Here is a 15,683-nt window from a genome sequence, read left to right as displayed (position 1 = left end):
TGTGTGTGTGTGTGTGTGTGGGGGAGGGGGGTTCATACCTACAGACAGATTTCAAACTGGTCAATTATTCATCAGAAAGAAAATGTGCAAAACCAGTTTTCAATCCCTGCTCACTTTTATTAGAAATTTCCATAACAAAGTGCCACTACTAAATAACTTTATATTAGAAAAAACAAACTAAGAGAAAATAATTTAATACAATACATATGAAGTTATTGAATATGAGCCACAAATGGTCTGGAAACTGATTTAATAAGAAAATAATTCTATATATTTTAAATTGTTTACAAAATGCAGGTTGACAAACAAAACAGCCCAGATAGGGCAACAAGATGATGGCAATTTCCTTATCAAAACTGAGGTAGACTAACAGAAACTTAAACTACTGCACCATCTCGAGCAGAATGACAAGCCCCACTCCAGAACTACAGACCTCTCCCATCCACTGTCTCACAGAGTGTCTGCTTAGCAAGCACTGAGGCTCTGTACTGGAGGAAGGAGGTTAACAGTAATTAAAGAAAACAGCTCATTACAAAACACTGCCCACAGAGGGGCTCCACCTTTAAATTCTGACAGGAAAAGAACAGTCATCCTTGGACTTGGAAATTGCATCGTTAAAAAAAAAACCTTTAACTGCAAACGCACAAAACACGAGACCTCGTTGTGAAGTTAAGATAATTTACAAAATAAAATTTATAAAAGAACTGTGCAATGACTGGCAGAGATGGGGGGGGGAAAACCCTTAATTAGAATATAAACTGGGTTCCAGCCCAAACTAGCAGAAACAAAGTATAACCTTAATACAAAACATGCTGTACAAAGTTTCATAGAACTTGTGAACAGTGTGGAAGCAGTCAGGTTAAATTTCTTAAACCGGGAGTGTGGAGTCCTGCAACTTCCAGAACAGCTGAGAAGCCACACCTCTCACGTAACTGGCACCCCACCGAGTACAGGAGCCACTATGTACAAGAGTCTGAGGGGGAGAGCTGGGGGTCACAGAGGCTCCTCTCCCTCTCCACGAACAAGGCCACCTTCGGCAACGGCGTCTGGCCACGCACACCCCCCCGCGCCGAGCCGCGTCTCCGCGGAAGAGTCCTCCGGCCCGCGCCGGGGGCAGGACGTCCCGGGACCGTCCGGTCGACACACGCGCGTCCCTGGCAGAGCCCGCGGGGAGCAGGACAGGGAGGGACCCCCGGCCGGCCCCCCGCGCCCTCGCGCCCCCCTCAGGGGGCGGCCTTCCTGCGCCTCAGGCGCCCCAGGCTGTGCTGGAGCTGCTCCTGGCGCCGCCGGGCCGCGTCGCGGGCCGCCTCCAGCGCCCGGCCCTGCGCCTCCAGGCCGCGGATGTGCTCGCGGGCCTTCTTCAGGATGAGCACCTTGGAGGCCTTGTCGTTGCGCGACAGCTCGGGCACGTGGTCGCGCAGGCGCAGGAAGCAGCCCTTCAGCTCGCTGCGCCGCTGCCGCTCCATCACGTTGTGCGTGCGCCGCCGCTCCTCCTCCTCGGGGTCGCTGGCGGGGCCGGCGGCGGGGGGCCGGGGCCGGCCGGCGGCGCTGGGCGGCCGGGCGGGCTCGGCCCGGGCCCGCTTGGGCTCGGGGCGCCGGGGGGAGGGGCAGGGCGCCGCGTAGTTGTGCTGCTGCTGGATGTCCAGGTGGCGGCGCTTGGCGGCCCGCTGGCCCTCCGCGTGCCGCGCCCGCCGCCCCGCGCTCCACGCCCGCCGCCTCCTCCTCACCGTCACCACGTCGATCTCCTCCTCTGCAGGGCGACCAGAGAGGCGGGTTAGACCCCCGGGACAGCGAGCAGGAGAGACGGTCCCGACACCCCCCCCTCACACTGCCCCGGACCCCAGACCTGCCCCCCACCCCCCGGAGACGAGCCCCCAGACCTGACCGCGACTCCCCCGGTACAGTACAGCCAGCTGCCCTATCCCACGCTCATGCCACTCACCGGAGTCGCTGGAGGAGGAGGAAGAGGAGGAGGAGGAGCCGGCGGACAGCGAGCCGTCCTCGGAGGAGCAGGCGCTGCGCTCCAGGCTGTCCTGCGGCGGGCCCGCCAGCGCCGCCCCGTGGCAGTCCAGCGTGGTCGCGGCGATCTCCTCGAAGATGCGGGTGTCGATATCCGAGAGCAGCGGGCTGGCGGACAGCTTCTCCTCGGCGCACTTCTCCGACGCGCCGCGCCACAGGCAGTCCTCCGACACGGCCGGCCGCTGGTCCTTGCCGCCGGCCGGCGGGGCGGCCCCGCGGGGCGGCGAGAGCTCGCCGGGCCAGCCGAGGCTGTGCTGGATCAAGTCCGGGTCCTCCATCAGCAGCTCCGACATCAGCTCCAGCCGATCCAGCGTGGACAGCGGCTCCTCGAACCCGGGCTTGATCGGGGGCGACTGGGGCGGCGTGGGGAACATCTGGAAGTCCTTGAGCAGCACCCGGCAGAACTCCTCGTCGAACAGCAGCGGTTCCGAGCTGCCGTCCCAGTCCCGACACGGGGATAAGCAGCTTTGAGGCATGGTGCAGTCACCGCGTCGCGAACTGGCAAACAACGCAAAAAATAGTGTTTTTGTTTTAGTGAGACACGACTAGCAGCCGGATGTTGCTTGTGTTGTAGTTGTTGGTCCAGCAGCACAGCCTGTATTGTTAAAGAGCCTGCCCCGTCCGCGGTCGCCGAGCGCCCTGGCTGCGCTCACACCGGCGCGAGAAGCCGGTTTTACACATGTTTACATCGTGGCCCCGCCCCCCGGGAGGGCGGTGGGAGGGGCTGTAGTAGTAGGGGAGTGGTTATGCTAATTTAGTCTCTATGATATCATCCGAACAGCTGGAAAGTTCCAGGGTCGGTTCGGAATGTTTCGAGTTTCACCCCCAAAACACTCCAACCCGTCCAGCCCCCCCCCACCGACTGGCGACAACCGCACGCGAGTTTCCAGGGGGGCCGCGCTCCTCCTGCAGTTTGTAAGTTCACGTAACCCGAACCCCCCGGCACCGCTGCCCACGAACCCTGCGGATCTGGGGAGGGATCCGGGGAGCCTCGACCGCAGAGAGAGAAGAGAAACAGCACAGCTCTGGACCGCAGCGCAGGACCGGCCCCGCTGCGCCAGCTGACGAACAGCCCGGGTCCAGGCAGCGTGAGTCACCGCGGACACTCACGCCCGAGTCACCGGCCCCCGGGGGCTCTGCGGAGGAAGAGCACCGGACGGGCAGCGGCTGTCACCTCCCTGCGCGGCCTGACCGGCTGGCCCCCAGCCCCCAGCCCCGTCCCCTGCGTGCCCGTGTCGTGCCCGTGTCCAGCCGGCTGAAAGAAAGTTCAGGCGTGCAGAGGCGGGGGCGGGGGGGGGAACGCGCCGCGCACGCTGCACCCACGCCGAACCGCGATCCTGCCCACGAGCCGAGACAAAGCACGCGCGCTGCTGACCGGCGGCGGACACCCTCGCGCACGCCTTACCTTCTCAAAGAGGGGGGGGGCAGCGCCGGGGAGACCCAGACAGGACGTCAGAAACAGACCGAAAACACAAAGAGCGGCAGGAACGCAAGCAGTCCGTGTAGCTCAGTCTAGCCGTGCATGCAGGGAGCACGACGCCAGAGCCCCACTCGCAGAAAGGGCAGGTCTGACAGCTGTCTCCTCTCCGCTATATAGACCGCGGCACACCCCGTCTTCCTCCTCGCAGCAAAACCCGCCAAAACTGGGGGGGGCAGAAGCGGGCGCTCGGCCGCGTGCCCCGCACCCCCAAATTAACCCGGGCGGCTTGCAGTGCCGGGGCGGCCCGCCCGCGAGCCGGGCGGTCCGGGCGGTCCGGGCCTGGGGCCGGCGAGACCGCGCGCCTAGGTCCGCGGAGGAGTCCACTACGCGAGCCTGCTCCGGCATTCCTGAGAACTGCAGGCGCGTTCGTGGAATCTGCGCCCCGCGAGCCGCGCTGCGCAGGCCGGCAGGGATCTGCGCAGACGGGCGTTCCGGACCGAGACGCACACGACTGGCAGCCTAAAATGGCTGTTCTTTAAGCTCCGCGGTTCAAGCAGCGGCGCGATTTCACAGTGCATGCTGTCATTCGTGAGGAACTGTCGGCGCTGTTAGAACTGTTAGAAACTTCCTAGTGTGAAGCGCAAATGCAAACGCTGATATTTTAGGACATTACTGTTCCTCAGTCCAAATCATTCACATATACGAGCACAGTGGTGTGCTTGTTCCACCCATCTTATTTTTAATGGCTACCTGCCAGGGGTGGTTTTCTGAACTTACCGGTCCCGCGTACCTGTAAACACACAACACTCGCCAAGAGCTCAGTTCTGCCCTGCTATTCAAAGAATCCGGGGCGCTTTGTGTGCTGATGGGTGGGGGTGGGGGAATCGCTTTGCTCAAAGAAAGTAGTGCTCTCAAAGACAGGTATCCCGCACAATTCACGTGACCGAGCACTTCACGGACACGCCGCGAACGCGTGACCCGGGCAGCTGAACTCCCAGGACACGTGAACACGGGACTGATACACTGTTGCCGCCCCACTCGGGGTCTAAAGGTCTCTCTCCCGGCGAGTGCTTTTCTCCGATCGGCTCCGTTTTGTGTTTTTAACGACCCCGAGCCCTGGTCTGCTGTCCCTGCGGGGGGTGAATGCACCGAGAGGAGTGTGGAACTGGGGGGGCTCAGACCTCGTGAGGACAGGCGGTACCCCGAGGTTCCCAGCCCTGCTTTGGGGGATCCCCAACCCTGCTGGTGTTGCTTCCAGCCCAGCGCTTTACTCCCTCGGGTTAGCCGACCTCTGGATTGGACCCCTCTGCCAGTCGGGGGGAGATCTTCAGTTTCCTATGCAACACCAGGCCAGCCCCAACCTGCCCAGGAGCTGGGATAACAATCAGAGAGGACGATTAAATTTTATTAGTAGGTCAATTAAGGGCTATATTACGCAACTGGCAGCTGAGCTGGAATGACAGCAGGCAGGTGGGGGTCCCCAAGAGCTGTCTGGGAACCCCTGAGCTCACGTGTGTGATTATCATACAGGTCTGTTCTGGTGAATCTCAAAGCACAGCCACACCAGATCGCCCCTTGCGCTAATACTGCGGCACCATGGGCCGCTTGTTCCACACTCCTGCCACTCTTCGTGTAAAGGAAGTCTCTCCCACCCCCCACCCCTCCTTCTCGGTTTGAATGCACTCCCACCCGTTTCCACTGCAGCCCTCACGGTCTCGCTGTTCACCGTGAAGACGTCTGCAGGGTCCCCTCACAGTCTCCGTTCGAGGCTGGAGGGGTACAGCTACCTCGGGCTGTCAGGGTAGGACCCCGCTGCACGCCCCGGGGGTGTAGGATGACTCGAGGACCACAGCGATCCGAAGCAGCTGCTGAAACTGTAAACCATTGTGGGTGGAGGTGGTGGGGGGGGGGTGAGGTGACTTGTTTTGGGTGGCTCTTGCGGCAGCTGGGTTCTGGAGAATTTCGCTGAATCCCTGAACGAACGAATGAATGAATGAATGAACGGACGGACGAGCGAAAGGGTTTTGCTTCTGAATCGTTTTCCGCGCCGGAGTTGTCAGAGCTTTAAATTGACCCCTGTGGTATTTCCGAGCGCCGTGAGCCCTGCCCGCAGGTAGGGGAGCCCAGCCTGTCTCTCGGGGTCTGCGCTTCATGGGAGAGCGCTTGCGATCCCACAGCACGCCGGAGAGGGGGGGCAGCTTTCGACACCCGCCTGCCTCAACCTGCCAACGTGCCTTATCTCCCTACCTGTATCCTCCAGAACGGCTCACAAAGTTACAAAATGTTCTTTCTTCCGTGGGAACAGTCTGGACTGCGTGGGAACAAAGGGCGTGGTGTTTTTCTTCTTCATTTTCGGTTTGGACTCTGTTTTCCAGGCGCTGCCAGACTCTGAGCTCCCCGACTTGACGAGCTCGCTTGCTGCGCGCTCACCCTTGTCGTGACGGAGCAGCTGGGAGAGACTTTGATAGTGACCGTGTCGGGACGCTGTTCCGTGACCCAGCTCCATTACTGTAAGGGAGCTGCGTTTTAATTCCCATAAATTCCCAATGTATTACCCCATTATCAGCCGCATGAAGACTTTTGCCCAAGAAACACCGCAAAAAAAAACGGTATTAATTGCAACTTTGGAACAGGATTTTTTATTTTCTTTTTTTACATCACACAGAGTGCAAATCTTACAAAGTGAGAAAGGGCACGGCCCACAGCTAGAAGAATGCACAAACTATTTTGGATCCGAAAGGAAGGAAATGTCATATTAGTATTACTGTACTACCGTCCACCAGATGCGTTTATGATGACACACGGCGCTTGGCTTGCAGGAGGTGAGTTAATGGTCCCGTTTCATTCATAAAGTTTAGCGAAACTCCAAAGGTCATGCAAAGGTTTCCCAACTTCCGCCCGAGTTTCGCGCCACGGGCTTATCTGCAGCGAGCAGAGAGAGCCCAGGACCGCAGCTCGTTTCCACACCAGCGCGGCCCCACAGGAAACCCGTCTCGGCCACCCCTCTCTCCTGCGCCGGGTCCCCCATATTACCACAGCGCGCTGGACGAGAATAAAACCGCACCAGTGAGGTAATAATTCAGAGCTCGGGTTGCAACAGGCCGGGCGCGAAATAACACAACCCGATACTAGGTTATGAACTTGACACTTCCCTGTTCTTAAGGCACGGCTGCATTTCTGCAGGACAGGCGTGTGTTTCCCTGACTGGACTGGATGTACCATTCAAAGCATGTATGTGAACCTTAGCAAGCGGCAAAAACTTTAAATAACTTTACAAAGTTAAGCAACATATTACCCCAACAGCACAGTAAATATAATGCATTATTAAGGTCTCTTACAATAAGAAAATGCAATGTACTACAGTACATTCTGTGCATATACGTACATTGCTAGCTAAATTGAGCAGGGTAGAGGTCTTAAACTGGAAGAGCTGTATAAGTCCACTCAGAGTGGCGAGAGGCACACGGTATAAACAGCCAGGGGCGAAATGCACGGAAGGCTGTAAAAGCCTTTTGTCTGCAGAAAGGAATGCCCGCGCGGGGGGCGGGTAGCATTACAGGACACCCGCGCGGAAATGGCTTCCATATATGGGCTGCGGGGGCGCGCCTGCCTGCAGCCGCCTGCGCGCAGCTCCTGAATGGGCCTTTGTGGAGGTGAGCAGGCAGGCAGGCAGGCAGGCAGCTGGGCTGCGGGAGCTGTCTCGGCTGCGCCGGGCTCCGCGTGTCGGAAATCTGCACAAAGACCTCGGCTGCGCCAGAGTTTAGGAAAGGAGAGGGACTTCCTGCTCGGTGATCTTTGGGAATCTTAAGACTGCGGGAAGCAGATCTGAACTGATGTAACACGACATTTTTTTTTACAAAAGCCTACCGAACCGCAAATAAGGAAGCTCGAGATTCTGAATCAATATTCATGTGCTTGCTGTGTGTGAAAGTCCTGTTCTTCCTCTTGTACTTCCTCTTCGGCAAGATTCCCAGTTTGAGAATTACTAGCTCCCGCAGGCGGTCCCCGCCCCCTCCCTCCTGCACTACAGTCACAAAATAAGTTACATTTAGAACTGCGGTAAGTGTAAAACGACAAATGCCATCGAGCCTCCGTGCACGTCCTCCTGATCTCTGGGGTCAGACAGCAGTACAGTTCGAGCGCGGGGAAAGTGTCTGCCCCTCGTGCAGGTGGGTGGCGAGCTGCGCTCTGGTCACTGCGACCCCCTGGGACCACGCCACTGCACTGCAGGGAGAGCCCTGAACCTCACAACAGCCACTTCAGTGACTCACTGACTCATTGCACTGCTTTGTGTCACAGTCAATCACAATTACTTGCAGCAAAGCCTACTAAACAGTTCACAATGTTGTGTAAGTCAGTCGAGAATTTGATCACCCTTGTGGCGCCTGAGCCAGCACAAGCACTGCAGGTACCAGCGGGCTCCTGGACTTTCTGCAGGGACCCTGCTGCCTAACGGACTGCATGCCCTGAGCAGGACCGCTGCAGGCCGGCACAGGAAGTGGCAGTGACCGGCGCGGCGTTGAAATAAAATGCAATAACGTGAGGAGAGGGCTGGGAGGATGCTGGGCCCGACACGTGCTGCTGGAGAGGGCAGTGAGTCCACTCTGGGTACGAATACAAGGCAGTGCGATGGGTAGGAGCGCTCGGAACACTTACTGCTGTTCTTCTCCAGCCAAGTGTGTTTTATCCTCTATTTTTAGGCACCATTTTGCTGCTGTGCTCTGTAATAATCTGTAGCTTCCTGTCCACGCTGGGAGCACAGACCTCTGACCGCCTTCTCCTGTCCAGGGAACTGCGCACGTGGGGCAGTGGGCTTGCATTCCTTCATGCCTGCGCATCTGTGGGTCTTTGCAGCCAGTTTGAATGGGCCAGGTGAGCTCTCCCGCAGCTGGGCTCGATGGAGGAAGCAGCCAGCATTGACAGGTTTGTGCCTCCAAGTGCAAAAGACAAGCCCTGAAGTTCAGACTGAAGCCTCCAGTCCCATCAGGACGAGCCTCTCTGGGCGTCTGCAGCGGCACGTGAACTGAGAGCACGTGGCCCACCTTGGGCGGGAGAGTTACCCCTCAGGAATGCCAGTGCCCAGTTTTACAACTGGGTGGACTGGAACAAGTGGGGTGCAGTACCAGCTCAAGGTCGTGTCCCTGGCACGATACCTCAAACTCCTAGTGGGGAGTCTTGGCATGAATTCATTCTTTCATCCCCCGCTTAAGAGCAGCCCCCTGCCCAGACGAGCAGGGGAGAGTTTTAGGATTTTCGCTAGAACTTTTTTTTTTACATGGACACAAAATAAAGCGCTTGATGGGAATGTTTGATTTTGTTTTCACAGGAGAAAGAAAGGGCCCAGATTGCTGTGAGGCATCACTGCTGGAAATACAGCTTCACCAGTTACACAACTACAGGTACACAGGGAGCACAGGTGGCCCAGGGCAGCCGGACAAAGCTCACCTCCATGTGCCGAACGCGCTCCTGGCGGAGAGTGTGGGTGTTCAGGGCGGGGGCACACGGGGGCTGGCGCTCTGGGTGATAACGGCCGGCTGTAAGGGCTGGATGAGAGGATTCAATCTGGGCTGGAGACACTCAGCTTCACCGTAAGGCAAAGGCCAGACGACTCCTGGCTGAGGCATGATGTCAAGGAGCTCATCTCCAGCTTGGGAGGGGAATATCAAAGGAAAAGGCTTTTCAGGGGGTGCGGAGAAACTCTTATTATACATATGTGCTTTATATTTTAAGTGTCCTGCGAATACAATTGTATTTGAAAAATACGGCGCACTTTAACAAGGACACTTTTCCCAGTGCGTGCAGTTCATGACTGAGCTGCCTGTGAGCGGTGTTAACAGAACGGGCTGGATGGGCCACAGCGCTGAAGGCTCAGACAGCTCAGGGACCTGATTTCGATTAAAAAAATGAAATTGAAAACCAGAAATCCTGTTTTTTTTTCGAATTGCTCTGAAAAAGAGGCCGTCTCTTCCTGCTGAGGAGAAACGTGGGGAAGGGAGAGGCTGTGATGTAAGAGGCTCAGCGAGACCCCGGGGGGCTGGCGCCGCTAACCGTTGCTCTGCGGTCTGCGCTGGCCGACGGCACAGCAGCTTCCAGGAACGCGGCCCACTGGGCCAGCCTGCAGGCTTCCTGAGCAGAAGGAGCGTTGTGCTTCGTCATGGGGGTCTGCGGAGCGATTACCCCTGGGAGGGAGGGGTCTGCACAGCCCAGGCGACCCAACGGCCCTGTGATAACGTTCCGGAGCGAAAGAGGAAGGGGCAGGATCCGCCGCCGCCGCGCCCGGAGCAGGAGCAGGAGCACGCTCTGTTCCTCTCTCCGCGGCTGTGCTGCACGCGGCCCCCGGGCCAGGGCCCTCCTGATAGCGGCCCGGCTCTCAGCACAGATGCCCGTGTCCGATCCCGGCTTTTGTTGTGGAGATTACCAGACCGGTGGGCTTATCTCTGCTTCCAGTCTGTGTGGGCCTGGGCTGTTCCAGTTCTTCCTCGATTGGGAAGGGTTCTGCGAAGCAGCAGAGAGGTGGTTTTCCCTGGAAAGAGGTGTGAAGCTCTCAGTTTGATTCCTGAGTAAAGTCACACGGAGTGCCCCCTCCCCACCGTGACCCTGACCCCCCCCGGCCTCAGCGCAGGGGATCCTGTAACCGACACTCGATCCTTTAGGGTGGTGCAGCTGTGAGCTGCAGTTGGGCTCTGGCCTGTGTTCATGTGTTTTATAGCGCTGTAGAAAAATCCCACCCACTCCTCAGAACAGAAAAGATGCAGGCAGGCTTGATTTGCAGAAGCCCATTATATTCTCCTAATGAGTGTCTTCTGGTAAAACTGAGGCGTCAGCTGACTCCTAAGTCATTCTGGGGAAGCAGCAGTCCCGTGCCGAAAAACACGTCTCACAGAATCTTAACGCCCCTGGGGGCCACTGGCTCTTAACTGATGTCACTGCTGCCAGGGGGTCAGAGGTCACGGTAACCGCTCCTGTTTATCACTCAGACATGAAGAGCTATTGTCACAGATAGCCAAACTGTCTTCAGGTTGTGTCATTTAAAAAAAAAAAAGTTTAGAATTATCTGGAAGAGCAAAGAAAGCAGCTTCAGCACTTTCCACTTGCTCTCAGAAGAGCAGCTGAGCTGATAAAGTAGCTTTAGGTTCCGTGTTGCAAAAAGACACACTAACTAGAAGTGAACTGTGCCCCACCACACACTGCTGCTGCAAAAGTTTGTACAGTTCAGGCTCCTTTCTGGGTGGTCTGAAGCTCAGGATGCACCTCTTCTTCATGTGATGAAGAGTCACTCGCGCTGCACATACAGAGATTTGCAGCATGAAGGTACTGGTACTGCAGGGCACTTCCCAGCTCTTCTGGCTCTGCCCCAGTGCCACCCAGCTAACTGGGCAACCGCAGGCACCATCCCTTGCCTCCAGACAGACATCTACAGCGCTGGCCACGCAGCCCGGCACAGAGCGCCTCGCTGGAAAGTGCTTGGTTTTCGAAAGTGGTGAGTGAAGAGCTGGGCAGGTCTGAGTGGAGACTTTCACTTCCCCGTTCTCGCTGTCCATTCATGCTGTTCGCTCGTGGGAGCAATGGAGTCTGGGACCTGGAAGGTGTTTCAAAACAAACTCCCACAGATACATGAGAGATCCCCCGTTTTAAGAGAAACTGGAGTTTAATTTAGTTCTGAATCACCGAAGCAGCGGCTCTGCTGTCTTCCTCAGGGCTGAGGCTCTGATGCTGCTCCAGAGAGGCCCGGTGCCGTGTGGAGGAAGAGGGGAGAGAGTTTCTTGAATGAGTCTCATTAGCGAGAGTGCTGCCTCATCATGCTGCACAGCGCGAGTGTGTGGACACAGGCGATGCTGCACTTTAATTGCAGAGGGCTGGATGGGCTGCTGACAGGATAATTGCGCCCTGCTGCTGTCAGCGCTGAGAGATTTTCAGGCGTGGCACCTCGTAAAACAAGAGGAGGTTAACTGGGGAGCCTTCAAACCAGCTGCACCTGCTGGGACGCCAGGGCTTTTGCTGGACCCTTGTTTGCACTTGTGATTCCCTTCCTTAGACTCCTATGGGACACGCGGAAGCTTTGAAGGATTTGTTATAGCAAATCGCTGGAATGCACTGCACACACAGAAAAACACGTGCATTTGAAGGGACAGTAAATGAGATAAAAATACAGTGTGCAGTAAAACTCCAAGGCAGTCAGAGACACGAGGAGACGCCCAGCATGCAGGGTAGCTGCAGTAGTAGTAGTAACTGCAGTGAGGGGAGGCTGGAGACACAGCTGTCCTCCTGAGGCTGTGCTGTACTGAGCTACTGGGAGGGTGCAGGCTGTCTGCAAGGAGGAGGGGCAGCAGGGGCAGGGCTGACAGTGCATTGAGAGGGCAATTAATTACCCCTTCAAAGCCTCCCTGTCAAGAGTGTCGGTGTGGAACAGTGTGAGCTCAGCGCCGAAATGAGAAACAGACCCTTCTGTGATGGGGCCTCGGGCTGCTGCACAGTGCCTCCTCACCCTGCGAGCAACATCTGTTTCTGTGCACAGGGTGAATGTGGAGCCCCTTCCTCCAGCTGACTGGGAGCTATTGTAAACCGCCCCCCCCCCCACCTCTGCTGGCCCTGGCCTGGGGAGGAAACCTCCAGACTCTCGGAAGACGTGTTCTCTTTTCCAGGGCAGCATGTGCAGGCGGCACCAGTCGCATCCGCCGCTCTAGCAATACTGTATGAATCCAAACCCTGCGAACCCGCAGACACCCGAGACGCCGTATCCAGCTGGCAGGTGGAGGGACCTGTGCTAAGCCAGCCTGTCTGGCAGCGATGGGTCAGCACGCATGGCAGGTGGGAAGGAAGCTTCACGAACGGACACATCCTGACCATCCCGAGCCTGCTAGTGTTGGGGAGAATCTGCATGGAAAAGTCCGGGGCAGGCAGGCGCAGAGAACCTCACGCCGGGACTGTCCGGAGCTCCAGACAGGAGGGAGGCAGGAAGACGGAGTCACATGGAGCACGTGTTCCCCGAAGTCAGCCAGCGCTGTTTCTAGGAACTCGGAGCGGCGCGCTGAGAGCAGCGTCCCCCAGACCCTCGCGCCCGGGCGAGAGTTATTTCCAGCCGCTCGGGCCCCGTGCGCGGTGAGGCCTGTCCATATAGGGCAGGTTTCTGGCCGAGCCGACGTGCAGCTGATGTGCTCAGTTAGCAGCAGCCTGACGCCTCCCCCAGCGTCAGCACTCTGCCCGGCCGGCCGCAGCTGGACAGGGGTCAGCGCGTCCCGCCGCAGAAGACTCGGCCAGCAGCGGCTCCGGGGACAGCGCAGGACAATAACTAGTGCGTACACCACACGTCCAGATTTCTCATGGATTTCATTTGTGCGCATACAACACAACCTCATTAAGGATCAGAGAAACGTGTCTCCTTATTATGTTCTATCACAACAGAGAACTGGAGGCACTGCTCTACACAGAGTCTGGAAAAAGCCACTCAGTCACGTTGTGGAAGCTGATTACCAACACTTGTCACTCTGATCAATTGGTTGCTAAAAACCAAACAAGCCAGAGCCCCTCCTCTTCTTTTCACACATTCTTCTGATTTTGTATCAGTGGATGATCTGGAGCAGAGACTGAATGCACTCTAATGGCCTTGGCTTGTGTGGAAATCTGCTGACTCACCCCACAGGTCAATGATCTCAAGTAAAAGCGCATGACTCGGCACTTTAAACTGACTGCAAATGCTTCATCCCAAGAGCTGCTGGACACTTGAATAGTTGGGCTTAGGGCACTATTGTGCACTCTGTGACAACACTGCCTGGTGTGAGGGGATTCAGTATAAACACTTCAACCTCAGGCTGCAGCTGAAGGAGACACACTTACTGAATCCTAGGTTAAACACTTTGGAAACATAAAGATGTCCCCAAATTGACAGTAATTAATGTGTCTCTTAAGTGTCTTAAATGCTTATACTTTTGATCTGCAATACACTAGACTATATTCTGAGAAGTTCCAAACAGCATTTTTTTTCTTTTTCTTAGTTCTTTTGATGGCAATTTCCTATCTTTAACGTTTGCTGTTTGTCTTCCATTCCTCTTCCTGATCCAAGCATGACTGAGCCATAACTGGGAGTTTGGAAGGAGAGGACTCATTCAATCAGGGGGTGTTTCTGGAAACTGGGTCACCGACAATATCTGAAATAACCAGGGAAGTGATGATTCATTTTAAAATCATCCTGGTGCCCGTTGTCTACTGGGTGAGAGACAGCTCCAGCTCATCCTGTGAGGGTTATTGAAAGTTGCTGGAGGGATGTAAGTGAACATTCCTTTAGCCCAGTAGAAGGTCCCGTCTCGGAGGAAAGTGCGCTCTGGGATCCTGGGCTGACCTGACCTGATCCGGACCTCTCTGGCTCAGCGTGGTAAGAGCAGGGTACAGTGCTCTGAGGCTGCGGTGAAGCAGAAGACGTGGCAGACACTAGCGCTCCACAGCGCTGGCCTGGGGACACCAAGGGGACGCTCATGGGACTGACCGCCGCGCGGATTCCACCCGGGGAGCCTCACAGGGCGCGAGGCCATGTGACTCTTTCATGAGTGATTTCTGATTGTGCCGTACGGGCAAGAGGAACAGGGGGGCGTCTGTCTGGTGTGACTCCGAGCCCCGTGACCCCCGCATGGGCGTGACGACTGTGGCCGCCCCACCCTGCAGCCCGCCCTCGTCTCACGCGCGATACACAGCTCAATAAGCCATTTGTCCTGCTCTGGTGTCCAGTCGAAGAGCTGAATGTCATCTTTTAATGACACAGCATTCCTTCGATACCTCCCCAGGCCTCGGGCGCAGTCGCAGTGCCCTTCCTCTCTTCAGGAGAGCCCCCTCCGCCACGCTGCCCTGCCCACCTGGGGCTCCATCAGCTGCGCTTGCTGACGTTTTCCTTCGGCACGGGGGGGGGGGCACTTGGCTGGCGGGAGGCAAGCTGAGAGTAGGCCCAATCGTTTCGAGCCCTTTGGTCAAGAGCAACACTCACCACAGCCCTAAACAGAGCTGGCCTCCGGACAGAGGGAAAAAAGACCCCCGGGGTCACCGCCCAGTTCAACCAAATGAAGACAATCAGGCAGCCCAGCAAAAAGTGTGATGCTTCAGACCGACACTAGAGTCTCTGGAGGCTCCATCCGAAGAGCTTGTACAGCTTAGCAGGACGTGCTTTTAAACACACCAGATTTTAAACGTTCTTCAATTAGAGTATGTATTCTACAGTATGCAGAGTGGATCGAGTGGATCGACGTCATTTACTGGACTCACTGTCTTGAACAGTCTCCTTTGACACTCAGCCGGGTCAGTGAGGCTCACTGCAGCCCACCAGCCCAGCGCTTGCGGTTCTGTCTGCTCCGGCAGCGCAGTCGCCCTTCCCTCCTCTGGAGCTGGGGGGGCACATACCCCCGTCTTCACACGCACTGCCTGACATCTTCTTCTCCCCGAGCAGCGCGGAGACCACAGCCCGGCAGAGATCCCACCGGTCCTGCCTCCTGAGGGAGAAAAGGGCAAAATGAGAAGCAGTCACGTGAGAACCCGACCACCCACTCCCAGTCATCGGAATGAAGTCTCGTGGCCAGGACAGTGTTTCCTTCTCAGCCTGTGCACTTCCACGCTTCAGCTCAGGGGGAGAATCCTCTACTCTGACCACTAAAAATACTTTTCCCATTTCCTACGTGTACAAATTCCTCCACAGCTACTGTACCGCAGTCACTCTGCTGTCTCACTGTGCTGGTATTTTAACGAGTGCCAGTTCAACAAAGAACCAAAATCATGCCAGAATTTCTTGTTTTTTCCCCAGGATAATTGTGAGCACCTTTGAACCTCGTCTCTTTGTTTCCAGCCTGCTCTCTTGCAGTGATTCAGCGGATTACACCACGTCCTGTCGGGAGAATTCATGATTTGGCAGATTAAGGAGATGGCCTTCGTTTTGCCCACAATTGAAAACATCCGAGAATTATTATTTTTGTGTGTGTGTGTGTGTGTGTGTGGTTGCATCATGTCTGAAACAGGATGCAGGAGTCAGGGGTGCTTTTTCCAGCCAGAGTACAAGAAAGCAGGAAGAGAAACTGCAACTATGTGCTCCTGTTGCCTCCCAGAGGACAGAACAGCTTCTTTCCATTTTATTCAAAACACAACTTCTTACCAAAACCAGGACTCTTTGTGGTCTTCTCCACTCATCCTGCAAAATGTAGAAGCACAGAGAGAAAAATGCAGTCGTATGTCAGACATGTCATAAATTAACGTTTTAAAATGTTTCATTACA

The 15,683-nt window shown here is 56.2% G+C and overlaps 1 protein-coding gene and 2 long non-coding RNA genes across 5 annotated transcripts; 1 reads left to right on the top strand and 2 right to left on the bottom strand.

The window, feature by feature from the left end:
* Nucleotides 1-96: 96 nt before the first annotated feature.
* On the bottom strand, nt 97-4,321 carry mych (myelocytomatosis oncogene homolog). 2 transcript variants are annotated; one of them, XM_088607864.1, is made up of 3 exons: nt 4,217-4,321; nt 1,943-2,517; nt 97-1,750 (listed from the first exon to the last, which is right to left on the bottom strand). In XM_088607864.1, exons 2-3 carry the CDS (start codon nt 2,493-2,495, stop codon nt 1,224-1,226), a joined length of 1,080 nt encoding a protein of 359 aa, XP_088463990.1. In that variant the 5' UTR covers nt 2,496-2,517; nt 4,217-4,321; the 3' UTR covers nt 97-1,223. The 2 variants fall into 2 exon arrangements, with proteins under 2 accessions (XP_088463990.1, XP_088463988.1); XM_088607862.1 differs by lacking the exon at nt 4,217-4,321 and adding an exon at nt 3,425-4,127.
* On the top strand, nt 2,747-9,355 carry LOC148648415 (uncharacterized). Of its 2 annotated transcripts, XR_015926724.1 has the most exons (4): nt 2,747-3,107; nt 5,815-6,261; nt 8,140-8,362; nt 8,766-9,355. It is a non-coding gene; the product is annotated as an uncharacterized LOC148648415 (long non-coding RNA). The 2 variants fall into 2 exon arrangements; XR_015926723.1 differs by having other exon boundaries at nt 5,815-8,362.
* LOC148648414 (uncharacterized) lies at nt 6,063-15,555 on the bottom strand. Its single transcript, XR_015926725.1, has 2 exons — nt 14,687-15,555; nt 6,063-9,086 (listed from the first exon to the last, which is right to left on the bottom strand). It is a non-coding gene; the product is annotated as an uncharacterized LOC148648414 (long non-coding RNA).
* Between the last annotated feature and the right edge of the window lie 128 nt (nt 15,556-15,683).

This window comes from Lepisosteus platostomus, chromosome 15 (assembly GCF_059453375.1).
Source record: "Lepisosteus platostomus isolate fLepPlt1 chromosome 15, fLepPlt1.hap1, whole genome shotgun sequence".
NCBI lineage: Eukaryota > Metazoa > Chordata > Actinopteri > Semionotiformes > Lepisosteidae > Lepisosteus > Lepisosteus platostomus.
This window is presented reverse-complemented; position numbering and strand designations above follow the sequence as displayed.